The sequence below is a fragment of the Vulpes lagopus genome, chromosome 7, assembly GCF_018345385.1.
Source record: "Vulpes lagopus strain Blue_001 chromosome 7, ASM1834538v1, whole genome shotgun sequence".
In the NCBI taxonomy this organism is placed as follows: Eukaryota; Metazoa; Chordata; class Mammalia; order Carnivora; family Canidae; genus Vulpes; species Vulpes lagopus.
In genome coordinates, this window is record NC_054830.1 from 764328 (window position 1) to 781360 (window position 17033).

Here is a 17033-nt window from a genome sequence, read left to right on the forward strand (position 1 = left end):
AACCGTCTCCCTGGCGCCCAACCCCACCACGGCTGGGCTCTGGCATCAGGGCTGGCCCCCTTCTCTGTGGGCCACTGGGTCCTCCAGGGCCTGATGTCAGGGAGAAGACAGTCCCCAAGCCGGCACCCGGGAACCCCCAACCATGCCATCGGGGGGGCACTGCCCCTGCCCCAAAGGAGACCACAGACTTGGCACCTCCTATTCAACCTTTATTTGCAAACTCTGAGGTCGGATGTGGTGCCTGAGACCCTGGGTGGTGTCGTTTGTTGTCCCTGCTCCTCCGGCCCGCTTCTGGGGCTGGGAAGGGATGGCTGTCACCACCCGACCTCAGCCCACCCCACCCCACCCCACCCCAAACTGTGTAAGGAGACTTTTCTCTGTGTTTCCCCTGGACCTGCCAATTTTGGGTCCAGGATGCCACGCCGGCCACCCCCGGCCCGGGGGCCTCAGTGACCGGCCGGGCCTCCTCGGGGCAGGTTCTCCGATCCCCAGCCCGGTTCCAGTCTGTAGCAAAGGAGCAGGACAGCAGTGCCGGTCCAGGCACTGGTTTCCCTCCTAGTCAGATGTCTCTAGGTTCCAGGCAGCAGCTGGACCTGGGGGGGTGGTGGGGGTGGCCCCAGCGCCGGGGAGGCCCCCACGTGGCGGCGGGCAGCCTGTAGAGGAGGCGGCACAGTAAGGGGCTCCCGAAGGCCACGGCCAGCAGCGTCAGTACCACGGCCTGGGCGCGGCCACGGTGGCACCTGGGGTGGCCAACTGCGGTGGGCTGGGGGGTGCTGTTGGGAGGCACAGGTCCTGAGCAGGAGCCCCGATGCTCACGCAGCGAGTACGACGGGGGACAGGCGGTGCAGTTGAGCGGCGAGCCGCCGCGGCAGGGGCAGCAGGAGGCGCGGCAGCTGGAGCAGACGCGCAGCGCGGGTGTGGCCGGGCGCCCAGGCCCGCCGGTCACCGCCTGCTGGGTGTGCTTGCAGTACCTCGGAGGGCAGTAGGAAAGGCAGAGGTGGCCCAGGGTGTAGGCGGAGCTGTGGCATTCTGCGCGGGGGACATGCCCGGGGTGAGAGGCCGAGGCCCTCACCGCGTCTGCCCTCCCGCCCCGGCTGCACACGCACACTGCCCGCCGCTGCCGCCTCCCAGCAAGCAGGCCGTGCCACGCCAGGCACTCACCCTGGCACAGCCCCTCTGTGTCCCGCTGCACGCACGCGCTGCTGGTCACCTGGGGGCCCGGGGGCCGCGCCGTCATGTCCTCGGCCGTCCCGTAGAGCAGCAGCGTGTAGCGGTACAGCGTCCCTGGCAGGGGTTGCGGTGGGCACGGGGAGGAGGGGGAGAGGCTGTTGGCCGCCTGGTCCTGCCCTCCCGGGCCCCGCTCCCCGGCCACCCCGCCGGGAGCTGGACTCCCAGACCCTGACGGCACCGGGCTGAGCCCCCGCTGTGCAGGGGTAACTGAAGGCCTACCGTGTGCTGGTAACCGGGTGCCCAGTATGCACCGAACACACACGCTGGGTCTGTCGGGGGACTGCTGGGCGCCCCTCTGCGAGGGGTCCCCGGGGGCCCCAGCCTGCACGCAGCCCTCACCCGTGTTGAAATAGTAGCCTTTGTTTTCCAGGCCCAGGGTCCACAGGCCCCGCGGGTCCTCGTCCCAGAAGTGGGTGGACATGAAGATCCAGTTGTTGTAGCCTTGGCCGCTGATGTCCAAGGGTCTGGGATGGGAGGTGGGGGTCGGGGTGGAGGCGGGGCCGCTAGCTGGGGGGGGACCCCGGACCCCGGTGTGCGCCTCCAGCCCTGTACCTGATGGCCACGAGCGTGGAGCGGGTGCCCATGGGGCTGGTGAGCGAGATCTCCAGGTCCCCCCGGCGGCTGTAGGACAGAGACAGCTGCACCTGCACGTGCTCCAGGGAGCGGATGTAGTTGGCGCGGCCCGCGCAGGCCGACACGTTCTTCCTCACTTGCGTCAGCGGCAGGATGGGGCTAGGGGCGGCGTGGGGGGTGAGGGCCCCTCCTGCGGGCCTGCTGGGGGATGGGCGGCCAGCAGATGGGGTCTGGGCTCACCTCTCCGTTACAGGTGGGTCAACGGGCCTTGGGGCCAGCCTCCCATGTGTGCGTCACCCCCCCCATGGCAATGACAGGAGTGGGGAGGTGGCAGGTGAGCACAGTGGGGGCGGCTGAGGAGGGCGCTCACGTGGGGGTGTGGACGATCCGAACGACGCATTTCTGCTGGGGTTGTGTGGGCAGCCACGTTCGAGCCATGTCCACCAGCAGCCTGGCGTCCAGCAGCCCATAGCCATAGTGGTGGCTCACTGTGTGGAGGGGTGGTCATCACTCGCCCCATGGCCGTGGCGCCCCCTCCCCCTGGCCTTGCCTCACCTTGGCGCCCCACACCGTTGGTCCTCCAGTCCTCGGCCTGGAGCTGTGCTGGCCTCGACGCACGGACCACCAGGTGCTGCATGTCCCTCCACGTCAAGAATGGGCTGAGGGCAGGCGAGGGCAGGTGAGCTGGGGCCATGCTGGGGGGTGAGCGCAGTAAGCAGGGTCCCCTCCGTCACCTACTTGGCCTCCAGAGCCAGGGCAATCATGCCCGCAGCCAGCGGGGCTGAGGCCGAGGTGCCCGTGTGCTTGTCCGTGCACTGGTGGTGCAGATCTGTGGTGACCTAGGGGCAGACAGGGGGACTTGGGGGGCCTGGCACACACGCAAACCCACACTTTGTTCAAGAATGTACCAGAGATACCACCAGGGACAGGGCCCTGAGTGCCGCCCAGGTCGCACACCTGGGGAGCCGACCCTGCCTGGAAGACAGGAGGGTGTGTGAAGGGGTGACAGCTGTGGGGCCTGGTCTTGGGGCCCATCGTGTTCCAGGTGTCACAGGGCAGCCCCTAGGAGGGGGGACAGTCGGGGGAGGGGACAGCAGAAGGGGAGGGGTGGGAGTGAATCAGGGCAAGGGGATGGGAGAGAAGGGGCAGGTGGGAAAGTGGGGACAAACAGGCCGGAGGGAGCAGAGAACAGGAGGGAATGGGGCAGGGGCCAGGGGGCAGAGGGCGGGGGCAGGGGCAGCGGGCACTCACGATCTGCGGGTCAGTGGCCACGCCGCTGCTGTAGGTGGTGGTGAGCGTGGAGGCGCAGGCCTCGCTGTACCAGGGCACGCGGCCGTGCTCGGTGGTGCTGCCCACCGAGAGCGTGTGGATGCTGTTGGTGTAGCCGTCACAGTTGCAGTTGTCATAGTGCAGGCCGCCGTTGCCCGACGCCCAGACGAAGAGCGTGCCCAGCCCACCGCGGCCCTGCACACAGGGACGGGTGGGGGAACCGGGATGGGGGCGTCGGCCTTGAGAGCAGGCCCAGGCCCACCGCGGCCCCGGGTGTGCTCACCTTGGTCACGCCGCGCCTGAAGGCCTCCCGGGTGAGGATGCCCGGGCCGTCCACCGTGCGGCCGTCGTCCTCGGGGCCCCAGCTGGCGCTGTAGATGTGGATGTGCTGCGGCTGCAGGCTCAGCGACTGGGCCTCGATGACGTCTGTGATGGTGCCGTCCAGCATGCGCACGCCTGCCCAGAGGGGGGTGGGCGTCGGGCCTCGGCGTACGCCCGGCCGCACCCCACCCCTCCGGGCAGGTCTGACCAAGGGGCCCCCTCTGCCCCCCACAGGAGGGCATTCGTGCGGGGCCCTGTGGCCCCCAGAGGTGCCTTCTCGGGTCTGTCCGCTAACTGTACCCGGCACTGCCGGTCACCCAGTGTCCGGGGCAGGAGGAGCTGGACCCCACGTACCTCCAATTCGGGCGTTGTAGGCAACGCCGGTGCCGCAGAACCCGTTGTTTGCCATCGCTGCCACTTCCCCAGCGCAGCGGGTCCCGTGCCTGGCGCCAAGGGGAGAGGGGAGCCAGCTGCAGTGCCCCCCACGGCCCCTGCAGGGCAGCGGGGGCTCCCCTTACACCCTGTGGGATGCCAGGCTCACCGGTTCTCGTCACTGGGCGTGTAGCGCGGCTGGGGGTCTGGGTCGTAGTCATTGAAGTCGTAGCTGGCCAGGGGGTCCTGGGGCGGAGTGGGGACGTGAGGGGGGCCGGGCCGTGGCACCTGGGGCAGCCCCCGCCCCGGTGCCCCCGGTCTCACGTAGTTGGCCCAGAGATCCGGGTGGTCCTTCTCGATGCCGTCGTCCAGGACAGAGACCACCACGCCCTGGCCCGACAGCCCCTGACTCCAGACCTGCAGGATGTTCAGGTCCGGCTGCACCTTGTTGTTCTGTGCACGGTGGGGGTGGGGGTCAGTGGGGCGCTGGCGCAGCCCACCCCCACCCCCGCCCGGGCCACTCACCATGTACCACTGCTTGGGGAACCAGGGGTCCGTGGGTACCACCAACGAGCGCTTCACCCGCCGCCGGAGCGTCTGCTGCTCAAACCACTGCACCTGGAGACAGGTGCACACTGCAGGAGGGGGGCTGCACCCCTCCGGCCACCCCACCCTCCTGCCCTCACGCACCTGCCGCCCAACGGGACCTGCCCCCCTGAGTCTCTCCCCAAAGGGCCCGGGTCGACAGGCCTCCTCCCCAGGCCTGCCAAGGGGCGGCTGTCTGTGGGGCCGCGGCTGGGGCGGCATGTGTCCGGGTGGGCCACGGCCTGTCCTGGTCCCTCGTGGTGGGGGTGGGCCTAAGGCCTTGTGTTTGCTGGGGCTGCTCTTTGGGGTCCTCACGTGCCTGGGGCACTGCCTTCAGAGGGGCCCTGGGCCCACTGACCCGAGGTCCAGCCCTGCCCCTTCTCCGGTCCCTGTTCCAGATTCTTCTGCCCAAGACCTGCCCATCTCCCTGCTGCGGTGGCCATTTCTCTCTACCAGTCCTCCCCACCCCTCACAAGACACCCCTGGGTGGCCATACCCACCTCCTCCCTGGTCCCCACTCGGCCCCGTGCCTCTCTACAGCATCACTCTCTGCTGAGACTGTGCCCTGCTGCCCCTCTCTCCGGGGCCCACGAAGCCCTGCTTTATCTGGCCCTCACCAGCCTCCCTCTGCTGCAGCCACAGCGGCTGACTCACCCCGGGGCCTTTGCACATGCTCCTCTGCCCGCCCCAGGCTGTTCTCCCTCAGACCTCTGCCCTTCCTTCTCCCTTGCTGATCTCTCAACATCCCCAAACCAGTTCATGTGCCCTCGCCCTCATCTCAGTGATGGGGCAACCGTCTCCCCATTTGCCCAGCTCCACACTATGGACAGAGCTGGGCCTGATTTCTCTCCGTCCCGCACATCCAATCCATCGGCAAACCCTGGCCCCTCTGTCCTGCAAACCCCAGCTTGAACCAGCGATTTCTGTCCCCAGTGCTCCCAGTGGGTTTCAGGCCATCAAGGCTCTTGCCTCCATGCCGATCAGCTCCCCTGGCCCAGCCCATACCCCGTCATGGCTCCCGAGGGCTTGCAGACTCAGCCTCGACCCCCCAACTTGGCAGCTAAAGCCTTTCTCCCAATCCGGGACTTCTCTGAGCATCTCACAGGCTCGCTGGGTGACTTCAGGCGGGATTCCTACTCTGGAGCCGTCGCCCCCGTCGTATAAAGGGCCACTTCCCTTCCCCCCATCCCGTGAACTCTGACGGTACCTGCCCTCTGTACGGAGTATGTAAGAATGTTGATCTTTCGGGGTGAGACAGAGGAGGGGGCTGGGGGTGGGAGTGGGAGTGACAAGAAATGCTGACAGTGTGCCGAGCCTCGAGGACGAGCAGAGACCCAGACTCAGGGCAGGTGACCGAGACCCCCAGGCCATGCTCACCTTGGGGTCTTTCTTCAGGCGCAGGCAATGGCCCCAGTGTGGGGTCAGGGACTGCTGTACCACGCCCCGATGCCGCAGGTGGAAGTACTGCCCGTCAGGAAAGATCTGGGAACGTGGAGAAGCATCCGCGAGCATGGCACCTGGCTCCGACATGCAGTGCCCCAGGACAGGCCAACACCTCTGGCTTGCTCCCCCCCCCACCAGGTGCCCAGGTGGGGGCTTCGGTCGCCCCCCAGAGGCCCCAGAATCTGAAGCTGGTCGAGGCAGGGGTGGGCTGGGGCTTCTGGACATCTGGAGTACCCCTCCCGTCTGCCGGGGTCTGGGGTCGTCCAGGCCCAGCCCCCCCTGTCCATCGGGTCCCACCCACCTGCCCCAGGTAGACGAAGCCGAATTTGCGCGCCAGGCGCTCGGCCTCCCGGTAACCCTGGGACACCCTCACGGCCCAGCTGCTGACATAGATGGGGGCCCGGGCCGAGGACCACCCCACAGGCAGGGGGCCAACGAGGGCCAGGCCCAGGGCCACGGCTAGGCGCAGCCAGAGCGCAGTCCGGGCGGGCCGCATGGCGGCGGCGGCGGGGGCGGGGCCGGGCCGGGGCCTCCGAAAGCCCCTCCCCCTGGGCAAACCGCCGAGTCGGCCCCGGCGCCCGCCCCGCCCCCGGGGCCATAGCAACCCCTGGAAGGCTTCAACTCCCAGGGGGCCTTGCGGCTCCCCCTTGAGGGGCGCGAAGATCCGGCCCGAGTCGGGGGGCGCCCACGGCCGCCCGCGGCCTCCGCAGACCCGAGCCGTCTGCAGCCTCAGTGTCCCCGACCTGGACAGTGACCCGCTCTCCCGACCCAGGGGAGCCGGGTCGCCGCGGCTCTCCTCGGCCCCGCCCCCGAGAATCAGCCCTGCCTCCTGCCCGGCGCCGGCCCACTAGCGCTTCCCAGTAAGTCCCGCCTCCCGGACTCGGGGCGCCCCAACCCCCTGCCCCGAGAGGCCGCCCTCCTCCTTTATGATCAGCCCCGCCCCTCCCCCGCCCTCGCCAATCAGCTCCGGCCTCTCTCGGGTCCTCCCGCCAGAGGCTCCGCCCCCACGGCGGCTCAGCCAATAATCCCCGGCCGTGGCCCCGCCCCCTGCTCCGCCCACGTCCCGGCCCGTCCGCCAATCGGCGCGCTCAGCCCCGGCGCCCCGCCCACTGCCCCCGGAGTCGCGGCTGCGGCGGCCGCGGCCCGCCAGAGGGCAATGCGGCGGGGGAGGCGGGGCAGGCCCCACCTCCTTTGTCCGCCCTGCCCTCCCATTGGCCGGGGCGCGGGGCAGGGGGCGGAGACCAGCCTGGGGGCGGAGCGGGGCTGCTCGCGCCGCGGGACGGAGGCGCGAGCGCAGCGGGGCCGGTGCGCGGGGCCGCGGTCGAGCTCGGGCTGCCAGCCCCGGGCCCGCCGGTGCCATGGACGGCCTGCGCCAGCGCTTCGAGCACCTTCTGGAACAGAGGAACTTGGTCACCGAAGCGCTAGGGGCTCTCGAAGCCAAGACAGGTGTCGACAAGCGGTACTTGGCCGCGGGTGAGCCGTCCGGGGCGCTCGGGACTGCTGCCCCATTTCGCCGACCGGCACACTGAGGCCCCGGGGCGCCGGGGCCCCGGTCCCGACCCCTCGCGGCCGGCGGGGCGCACCTCACCGTCCAGCAGGGAGACAGACGGAGATCCTGGGGAGGGGTCGTGCGCCAGGACCTCGCGTCTGCCAGCAGCCTGTCCTCTGCCCTCGTCGTGCGATCTCGGGCGAGTGTCACCCCCTCTCTCGGCCCCTGCATTACCTCCACTCCCACCCTCGGGTCTGGCCGCAGGCCGCCGCCGCCCCTTCCCTGCTGGCCCTGGGTGACCGCCAGGCCGAAGTCCGGTTCTTCCAGTTGCTGTGTCCGCCCTGGGGGAGGAGAGGGCGGCGGGTAGGCGGCCAGTGCCCTGGAGTCTTTCCACCGCGTCCCACAAGGATCCCAGCCTGGAAGCAAGTGGAGCATCCTGCTGGGGCGGGAGGGTCTCCCCCACCTCTCTTCCCTCCCGTTTCCTGCGAGCCCCCCCCCCCCACGGCGTTGGCCCACTGTGCGTGAATACTTGGGTTGGGTTGTCTGAGGCTGTGACGGGGCTGGAGGGGTAGTGGATGCGGGAGCGTAGAGAGGAGCCCCAACAGCCCGGGAGCGGGACTCCTGACTGTAACCATTCCAGGACCCCCTCCTCTTCCTTTCCTCCTCGGTGACCTTGGGGGGCCCCTGCCAGTGTCCCACACTGTCTGGGAAGCACTCCTCAAATGCCTCCTTCCCCTCTTTTCCCGTGTACCAGGCCCATCAGTTCTGCCGCCACCCCCCACACACACCCGGGGTGCATCACAGGGACACTTTGTCCAGAACGTAGCAGGGGGGCTTTGGGTGAGGACAGGGTGTGTGTTCTGAACACCTCTGTGTGCAGATCCTGGGAGTCCTCTTTCCTCCCATTTCCCCCAGAGGGGAACCCGTGCCCAGCGGCCCAGGGAAGGCCGGTGCTTTGCTTCCCGGGGCCTGCGGTGTCAGGGCAGGTCAGCTCAGCCAGGAACCTGCCCTGGCTTCTCTGCACATTTCCACATCCCTGGTACCTGGAGGCAGGGACTCTAGGTCATAGGGCAGTGGGGGGAGGGGCCTCCTGGGGAGGCTGGGAGTCACAGGGAAGAAACTGAGGCCCTCCCCTAGCGTCAGGAGCTTCGTGGGAGGCTGCCTCTGCCACCTGCCGTGTCTGGAGCATCCACCCCTCCCTCCTCACCTCTCCATCTGCCCCCCCAGCTCCATCTGTTGCTGATCTCAGAGAGCTTGCTCCCCCCATGTCCAAGGTCATCCACCCATTGCTGAGGCTGCAGGAATAGGGATTGAGGGGAGAGGTGCCCTAGGAAAGCTGCTCCTCCCAACCAGAACTTTCCCCCCCATCCAGATGTGGGACCTCTTGGGCCCCAGCTGCCCCAAATGATCAGATCCCCAGCCCCAACAGCAACAGACGAAACCCAGCAGAGACGGTGACCAGACCTCCTAAGGCCCGCTGGGGAGGCTCCCCTCCCTCCCCTGACCCCAGGCCCTAGGGATAAAGACCAACGCAGGTGGAGGGAAGGGTGGGGGTGACTCTGCCCTTTGGCACACCGGCGCCCTCTGTCTCTGCAGATAACAGCCTGGGGGAGGAGGCTGGAGGCTATAAAGTGCTCCCAGGAGCCCAGAGGCTCTCTGAGTGACCTTGGGTCTCACTCCCCCAGTTTCCAGTGTGTTCTGGCCATTGAGTGGGCTACGGCGGGGAAGTGCAGGGACCTGCACACCAGAAGCACTTAATAAATGCAGTATTTACCATCCTTGCTTTCAGAGTGGCTCGTGCTCCTGGCTCCCTGCCTCCCCCAGGGGTGTTTTCTCTGAGCCCTCATTTACTGCTGGGAAAGCATGTGTGTGCCTAGAGGGTGCTGGGGAAACGCGTAGAGCTGAGTGGTATTTAGCTATCGCCGCAGCAACCTTGGGAGACAGGGCTATTACCACCCCATTCTCAGATGGGGAAACTGAGGCTGCTCCGTGTCGTGCGGCAGGTAGGAAAGCAGCGGGCTCTCCGTGCTAAGCTGTCTTGTGCTAAGACAAGGGTCCTTACACGGGGCCATGCTGTCCCTCTCGGGACACTGGGCAGTGACTGGGGACGTTGGTGGCTGTCACGACTGGGGGTGCTCCTGGCATCGGGGGCTGGGGGCCAGGGATGCTCCCTGGCACCCCGGGGCCCAGGACGTCCCCACCGAAGATGATCCTGCCCCGATTGTCCGCAGCGGTGAGGATGAAAAACTCCATTGAGATCAAAGTCACAAATGTTGCCTTTCCCTGCTCACTGGGAATCCAGCCCGGATGACAGAATGGCCTTACTTTTGGGTTTTCTCCCGTGACTTTCATTCGGACGCCGGTCTCTGGCGCCCAGCCCCTCCCATGGGACCTGAGCAGGGCGCTTATACTGGCAGATGGTCACTTACTCGTTCAACAAACAGCTACTCTGTACCTCTCAGGGCCAAGGTCCCCGCCGGCCCTTGGGGGGCTCGCAGTCTGGGGCCAGTGGGGGGGGCACAGACCGACCGGTTACCTGGTTGCAGACACAAAACACGGGGCCCGGGGCCACGGTGACGGTCGCCCAAGTGCCGCAAGGGTGGCAAACCCATCCTGTGGGGTCCCCGAGCTTGTAGGGGGAGTGGTTGCTGCAGACCGGGTCTGCGGCGGGAGGCGGCCCAGGGGTGCCGCCCTGCCCACGCCCTCTCTCCTGCAGGAGCTGCCACTCTGCTAAGCCTGTATCTTCTGTTCGGCTTCGGGGCGTCTCTACTGTGCAATGTAATCGGCTTTGTGTACCCCGCCTATGCATCGTGAGTGCCTGCTGGCTGCCCGGGGGCGGGGGCGTCTGGGGGCCCTGGGCAGCCCCTGACTCGCCGCCCCGCCCCCAGAATCAAGGCTATCGAGAGCCCAAGCAAAGACGACGACACTGTGTGGCTCACCTACTGGGTGGTGTACGGCCTGTTCGGGCTGGCAGAGTTCTTCAGCGATCTACTCCTGTCCTGGTTCCCTTTCTACTACGCGGGCAAGGTGCGTGCCGCCAGGTCACACGCGGGCCTGGGGCCCCCCGGGGCGGGCCGGCGACCAGGACCCGGGGCTGGCGGGAACCGCACCCTGCTGCCCCGTCCCCAGGCTGTCCGACGGGGTGGCCCAGCCCCGTGCCCCAGGGCCAGCGAGCCTCACACCTGCCGTGTCCCCACAGTGCGCCTTCCTGTTGTTCTGCATGATTCCCGGGCCGTGGAACGGGGCTCACATGCTGTATCATCGCGCCATTCGTCCACTCTTTCTAAAGCACCACGAGGCCGTGGACAGCGTCGTGAGGGACTTCAGCGGGCGAGCCCTGGACGTGGCGGCCGGAATCACTCGGGACGGTGTGTGCTCGCGGGGCGCGGGGGTGTCGCCGTGTCCCCGCCTCCGTGTGCCTGGGTCCCAGCCCCCCAGCCCCTGCTCAGCCCTCTCCTGCCCCCTCCGTCCTGGCCGCCCCCCGGGTCGCCCCCCTCGGCGGCCCCCTCACTGTCAGCCTCTCTCTCCTACGCTCTCGGGAACCAGTCCTGCAGACCCTGGCCCGCGGCCGGGCTCTCGTCACGCCCGCAGCCGCCCTTGGAGCTGAGCGTACGTAGTCCCCAGCCCCGGGAGGTCGGCCTGTGGGGGTGCAGGTCTGCGTGAACAGCGGTCCCCGCGGACGACGGGAGAACGGCCTCGTGGGCCCGTGCCCCTGGCCGCCGCCCTGCCCCGCCTCACCCCCTCGGCCGTGTCTTTGCAGCCAAAGCAAGTGTGGCTCAGCTCCAGAAGGACAAGTGAAAGCCTCGCCCAGCCTCCACAAGGAGCCGCCGCCCGCTGGCGACCCGGGGGGCACATCGCGGCCCAAGTCCCCCCGGGATTCCCCCACCGACTCGCCGGCAGAGACCTCCACGAGCCCCTCGTCCCCGAGCAAGCCAGTCCCCGCCAGCTCCTCGCAGACCATCTCGGCCCAGCCCCAGGTGCGCCCCCCGGCCGGCACCTCCCGGGTGCCCAGCAAGTCCAGAGTGCAGCTTCGGCCGCGAGCCGCCTCCAGACAGTCCTCCGAGACCGCCGGCCAGCCGCGTCCCCAGTCATCCGCCACCGCCTCGGGCCAACCCCAGCCAGCCCAAGAGTCCTCAGGCTCCGCGCAGCGCCCCAACACCTCCTCCAGCCAGGGCTCGCAGTCCCCCAGCGGCACCGCCGTCCCCGCGCAGTCCCCCAACAAGACCTCAGATGGGCCCGGGGACCCGGCCCCCAAGGCCTCCAAGTCCGGCAGACAGAATGGGAAGGAGTCCTTGACGCAGCCCAGCGGCAGCTCCTCGGTGCCCGAGCTGCCTGGCTCCGGCCCGTCCGAGTCGTCCCTGGAGTACACCTCCGAGTCCACCACCGAGGTCACCTGCCGCTGGCCCCACCCCAGGCACAGGCTGCGCTGTCTGCAGCACTGCTGGCGGCTGAAACACCTGGCCTGCTAGGGGCCACTCAATAAAGCTCATCTGGACGAGCTCCGTCTGGCCGTGTGTCCTCGGGGGGAGCCTGGGGCCGGGGGCTTCGCGGGCACTGTCGCATCCGACCAAGAGCAGAGGCTTGAAGAAACTGAGGCCCAGAGAGCCACAGGTGCCTGCCCGCGTTCCTGCCATGTGGCTGGGAAGGCTTTTCCCGGAGGAGAATTGGAGCGAGAATTAGAGTGCAAGGCCTTTATTTGGGAGGGATCCCCGGCATCGCCAGCAGGGGTGGGGGGCAGATGGGGAGAGGACGGAGGCTAAGCTTGGGTGTTGCCGAGCCCCAACCGCTGTGGGCACCCGGAGCTCCCTCCTGGGTGGGGGGTGTGGGCTCTGGAAGCCTGGGTCGCCTGCGTAGCCGAGACCACTCCTGCCCACCACCCCTGCTGGCTCCTGGGGGAGCAGTGGCCACCCCTGCACACGGTGTGGGGGGCAGGGGCGGAGGAAGCCCTGGCCCAAGGTGGGGGTGCTGGCAGTTGGCATCAGGGTGGCATTCCTGGGCGTGGGGGTGAGGGCGAAGGCTGGAGTGACAGCCTGCAGTCGGTCTCCTCTAGACACCAGCCCAGCCCTGATCGTAGAACCAGGCAGAGACCGCAGCGAGAGGGTGACAAGCCTGTCGCGTGGATATAGCTGCCGAACACTCGAGCAAACAGAGCAAACTCAGTCCAACGGTGCAGTGACACAAGAGAACACCCCCCGTGGGCGGGCAGGTCCCTGGAGGCAGAGCCTGAGTGGGAAGCTGGCAGGGGTGTGCGTGTCGGGGACTGAGCACGGAGGTGGTGTCAGGTGGGGCGGCACCTGGGGGTCCCGAGTGTCTCAGCCCACTGCGAAGAGGGCGGCAACCCCACTGCACCTCCCATCGCCTGAAGACAAGCCTGCGCCTGCAGCCACAGCTCAGAAGGACCTGCCCTCGCCCTCCCCCCCGTGTGCGCCCCCCACTGCCCTGCCGTGCCAGGGCCTGCTCTCCCAGATTCTGGTTGGTCATGGCTTGTGTTTTTTTTTTTTTAAGATTAAAAAAAAAAAATTGGGGATGCCTGGGTAGCTCGGCAGTTGAGCGTCTGCCTTGGGCTCAGGTCGTGACCCTGGGGTCCTGGGATCGAGTCCTGCATTGGGCTCCCCGCAGGGAGCCTTCTTCTCCCCCTGCCTGTGTCTCTACTGCTCTCTGTGTCTCTCAGGAATAAGTAAGTAAAATCTTTAAAAAAAAGACTTTGGGATCCCTGGGTGGCGCAGCAGTTTGGCGCCTGCCTTTGACCCAGGGCGCGATCCTGGAGACCCGGGATCGAATCCCAGGTCGGGCTCCCGGTGCATGGAGCCTGCTTCTCCCTCTGCCTGTGTCTCTGCCTCTCTCTCTCTCTGTGTGTGACTATCATAAATAAATAAAAAATTTTTAAAAATCTTTTTTTTTTTTAAATTTTTTTTTTTTATTATTTATTTATGATAGTCATACAGAGAGAGAGAGAGGCAGAGACACAGGCAGAGGGAGAAGCAGACTCCATGCACCGGGAGCCTGATGTGGGATTCGATCCCGGGTCTCCAGGATCGCGCCCTGGGCCAAAGGCAGGCGCCAAACCGCTGCGCCACCCAGGGATCCCTTAAAAATCTTTTTAAAAAACTTTAAAAAGACTTTAAAAATTTATTTAAGAGAAATTGTGTGTGAGCAGGGGGTGGGGCAGAGGGAGAGAGAGAGACTGTCAAGCAGGCTCCCCGCTGAGCACGACCCTGTGATCGTGACTTAAGCCAAAATCAGAAGCCGGACACTCAACTGACTGAGCCCCCACTCGCCCCACCCCCACCCCCGGGTCACAATTTCTGGTGGAGACACAAGGGGAGCATCAGTAGGGTGCTCACAAGGCCATAACTCAGGGGTTCCCAGCTTGGGGTAATGGTGCCCCAGGGACATTGGACGGTGTTTGGAGACACTTCTCGTGCCTGTCACTTCCCACAGGCCAGTGGCACGTCAGCCCAGCCCCCGCCTTCGCAGGCCCAGCTTGTCTGCAGCTGCTGGTGGCCCCTCTCGCCCCACACACTGTGCCCCAACGGAGGCGGCCCTGTGCAGCCTCCTACCCTGCAGCCTGTGTCCTCATCCTTGAGAACGCCGGGGAAGGAGCTGAGCGACGGGTCCGACTCATTCGTTTGCTCGTTCAGCAAGTCCTGAGCGCCCGCCGTATGCCAGGCCCTGCTGCCACAGTCAAGGATGCGGTAATGGCCCAGAGAGATAACAATTCTGGCTCCTGAGGACTTGGGGAGGTGACGGCAGCATGATAAACACAGGTCAGAAGGAAGGGAATGGTGGGGGGGTGGAGCAGGGGTCAGGAAGAGCCGGAGAAAGCCCTCTCTCCAGAGGTGACGGTGAGCAGAGACGTGCAGACGGGAGAGTCAGGTCAGAGGGCATGGGTCTTGTGACAGCCAGGGCAAAAGTGGCCTGGGCAGAGAGGAGAGCACACGCAAAGGGCCCGGGGCAGGGCTGCGCCGGGAGGAAGGGCGGGCTGGCCGTGGCTGGAGCTGAAAGAGGGAGCGGGGAGAGGAGCTGAGCGGGGCGAGGCTGACCTCACAGGTGTGGGTGCTGAGGACTTTGGCTTTTGCTTGGGGACGCAGGCTTTGCTGGGGTGAGGGAGGACCGGAACCTAATCATTAAAGCAGCACCACCCCGCCCTGCCGAGGAGTCGCCTGGGCCTTGGGGACAGGGACCTGGGAGTCTGCTTATCGCTGGTGCAGCTGTTTGAGGAATGCGGCGTGGCCACCGTCCAGGGGGGAAGGCGGTACCAGGCTCCCCTGCAGCTGGCGTCCACCCTCGCCGCCCAAGGGGGCAGCAAAAGGGGATGTGTCCCTCCAAATACCGACCCGGCCCGCCAGGGATCGGCTGACCGGGGGGCACGGGTGGGAGGACACACACGCGCCTTACCAGGTGGAAACAATGACCTTTAGCCCCTCAGACCTGTTTGTTTGTTTGTTTGTTTAAGATTTTATTTATTTGGGAGAAAGAGCAGAGCGAGAGAGTGAGCAGGAGCAGGGGGAGGGGCAGAGGGAGGGACAAGAGGCGCCCCAGGGAGCAGGACCCTGGGGTCACGCCCTGAGCCGAAGGCAGACGCTCACCCACCGAGCCTCCCAGGCGCCCCTGTTTTGTTTGTAACTTAAACATACAGAAAAGTGGGGACACCGGGGTGGCTCAGAGGTTGAGTGCCTTCGGGTCAGGGTGGGACCCCGGGGTCTCGGGATGGAGTCCCGCATCGGGATCCCCGCAGGCAGCCTGCTTCTCCCTCTGCCTGGCTCTCTGCCTCTGTTTCTCTCATGAATAAATAAATCTTTAAAAAAATTAAAAGAAAATAAAAATAAATAACATGCAGAAAAGTGTAAGCAGCAACTCAGAGCCAGTGTCGCCTCACGGCCAGCCCGTCCCAGTCACTTGCCACCGCCAACGGGGCCGCAAGCGCAGCGCTCGGCCGTGGGATCCGCCCTGCCCCGCGTGGCCCCGTCAGGCTGGCCGCGCTGCAGGCCGCGTGGTCGCGCACTGTTCCTCTGTTGGACGGAGTCGTTTCCCGTTTGGGCATATAGTGACTAAAACTGCTAGGAACCTTCTAGAACCGGCCTCTGGTGAGCAGAGCTCGTGTTTCCTGGGGCGTGCACCGGTCAGGGATGGCAGGGTGAGCATCGGAGGGTCCTGGGGAGGCGGAGAGCTACAGAGATTCATTCTCCCACATTCTGGAGGCCAGAAGCCGGAGGTCAGAGTGTGGCGGGACCGAGCGACCTGCGCGGGCTCCAGGGGACGGTCCTTCCCGCCTGCTCCGGCTCCAGGCATCCTTGGGTTTGCGGACGCATCCCCCAGTGTCACCTCCCTGGCCACGTGGCTGTCTCCTCTGTCCCTGTCTTACGAGGACTCTTGTCCCTGGGTTTAGAGCCCACCTGGATAATCCGGGATGATCTCATCTTGAGACTCTTAACTGCATCTGCAAAGACCTTTTTTCCAAATCAGGTCCCATCCAGGTCCTGGAGGTTGGGACTTGGACTCGGGTTCGGCCTGCCGCGGTGAGGACCCTTCATCTGGAGCAGACACCGCACACTGCACCCCGCGGGGGCCACGCCGGTACCGGCCGAGCCGCACGTGACCCTGGGGGCTGTGGGACAGCCGAGGGCTCTCGGCAGCTGTTGGGCCAGGTCCTCCGTGGGTCAGCCCGGTTCAGGGTCAGAGAGAGGGGAGGGCGGGCCCCGGGCAGGCAGTAGGGGGTTGCTGGCTGCAGAGAGCTAAAAATAGTAAGAAAAGGGGCGCCCGGGTGGCTCAGCCGGTGAAGCATCTGCCTTCGGCTCAGGTCCCGAACTCGGGGTCCTGGGATCGAGCCCCACGGCGAGTTCCCAGCTCCGTGGGGAGCCTGCTGCTCCCGCTCCCTCTGCCCCTCCCTCCAGCTAGTGCTCTCTCTCTCTGTTTCTCAAATAAATAAAATCTTTTAAGAAAAAAATAGCAAGAAAAGCATTGGAACCCGGAGCCAGCATCCTGCGGCGTCGTGGGGAGAGCGTCTCAGGGCTCAGTGAACACCTGTTGCGGTTACCCCCGACTGACGGCCACTCCAGCGGGGCTCCCGGGCGACGGCCCAGGCAGCTGGCCGCGGGCGCGGTCCTGACCGGCCTCCCTACGGCCCCTTCGAGCGACGGTCCAGTCTCCAGCGCGCACGGGCGTGGGCCTTGTGCCCGCGGGGACACGGTCACCAGTAAACACCAGAGCCCCGCCGACCCGTGTGCCGGGCGAACGGCTTCAGGATGGCAGCGTCCTCTTCTGGCTTCTCATTGTGCTAAAGCTGAAGAGTGGACCAGGAAATCCAGGGCATGTTGTCCTCTGTGACTGTCCCACCATCGTCCCGGGAAACGACGTCGCCGCCGGGCCGGGGAGGGGGCAGCAGAGAGATGGGAGTCCTGCTTGCGGGGCCACGTCGTCTGCCGGAGCGCACCCCACGCGAGCCTCTCCTCCGGCTGGGCCAGCCGGCCTGGGGCTGTGGCAGGGCTGCCCCGCGGACCCCCGCGCCCCACCACACCCCACACCACGGCAGTGAGGCAGAGGGGTAACCCCGGGCTGGGGGGGGCAGCGCTGGCAGGGCTGAGCGGCACCGGGGCCTGGGTGCGCGCTGCGGAAGGAGGCTGCTGGGTGGGAACGGGCATCGGGGGAAGGCCGGCGCCCAGGAGAGAAGGGGGCGCCCTAGGGGGCGGCGGGCAGGGGGGACTCCGGCTGGAGGCCCCAGCAGGTGCCTTGAATCCCCTCCTTGCCCTCC

General features: G+C 66.5%; 2 protein-coding genes across 15 annotated transcripts; one reads left to right on the top strand and one right to left on the bottom strand.

Moving 5' to 3' along the window:
- Positions 1 to 310: 310 nt before the first annotated feature.
- On the bottom strand, positions 311 to 6934 carry PCSK4 (proprotein convertase subtilisin/kexin type 4). 13 transcript variants are annotated; one of them, XM_041763331.1, is made up of 15 exons: positions 6095 to 6934; positions 5728 to 5832; positions 4291 to 4383; positions 4090 to 4218; positions 3935 to 4011; positions 3748 to 3836; positions 3356 to 3528; positions 3055 to 3267; positions 2542 to 2642; positions 2359 to 2462; positions 2174 to 2291; positions 1783 to 1962; positions 1570 to 1694; positions 1162 to 1284; positions 311 to 1029 (listed from the first exon to the last, which is right to left on the bottom strand). In XM_041763331.1, the coding sequence occupies exons 1-15, from the start codon at positions 6287 to 6289 to the stop codon at positions 560 to 562; spliced, it is 2295 nt and encodes a 764-aa protein (XP_041619265.1). In that variant the 5' UTR covers positions 6290 to 6934; the 3' UTR covers positions 311 to 559. The 13 variants fall into 13 exon arrangements, with proteins under 13 accessions (XP_041619265.1, XP_041619263.1, XP_041619262.1 ...); XM_041763329.1 differs by having other exon boundaries at positions 1783 to 2001; XM_041763328.1 differs by having other exon boundaries at positions 311 to 653; positions 817 to 1029; positions 1162 to 1694; positions 1783 to 2001.
- Positions 6935 to 7062: 128 nt separating this feature from the next.
- Positions 7063 to 11221, top strand: REEP6 (receptor accessory protein 6). 2 transcript variants are annotated; one of them, XM_041763405.1, is made up of 6 exons: positions 7063 to 7266; positions 9999 to 10092; positions 10171 to 10309; positions 10482 to 10650; positions 10829 to 10891; positions 11043 to 11221. In XM_041763405.1, the coding sequence occupies exons 1-6, from the start codon at positions 7152 to 7154 to the stop codon at positions 11078 to 11080; spliced, it is 618 nt and encodes a 205-aa protein (XP_041619339.1). In that variant the 5' UTR covers positions 7063 to 7151; the 3' UTR covers positions 11081 to 11221. The 2 variants fall into 2 exon arrangements, with proteins under 2 accessions (XP_041619339.1, XP_041619340.1); XM_041763406.1 differs by lacking the exon at positions 10829 to 10891 and having other exon boundaries at positions 7067 to 7266.
- Positions 11222 to 17033: the final 5812 nt, after the last annotated feature.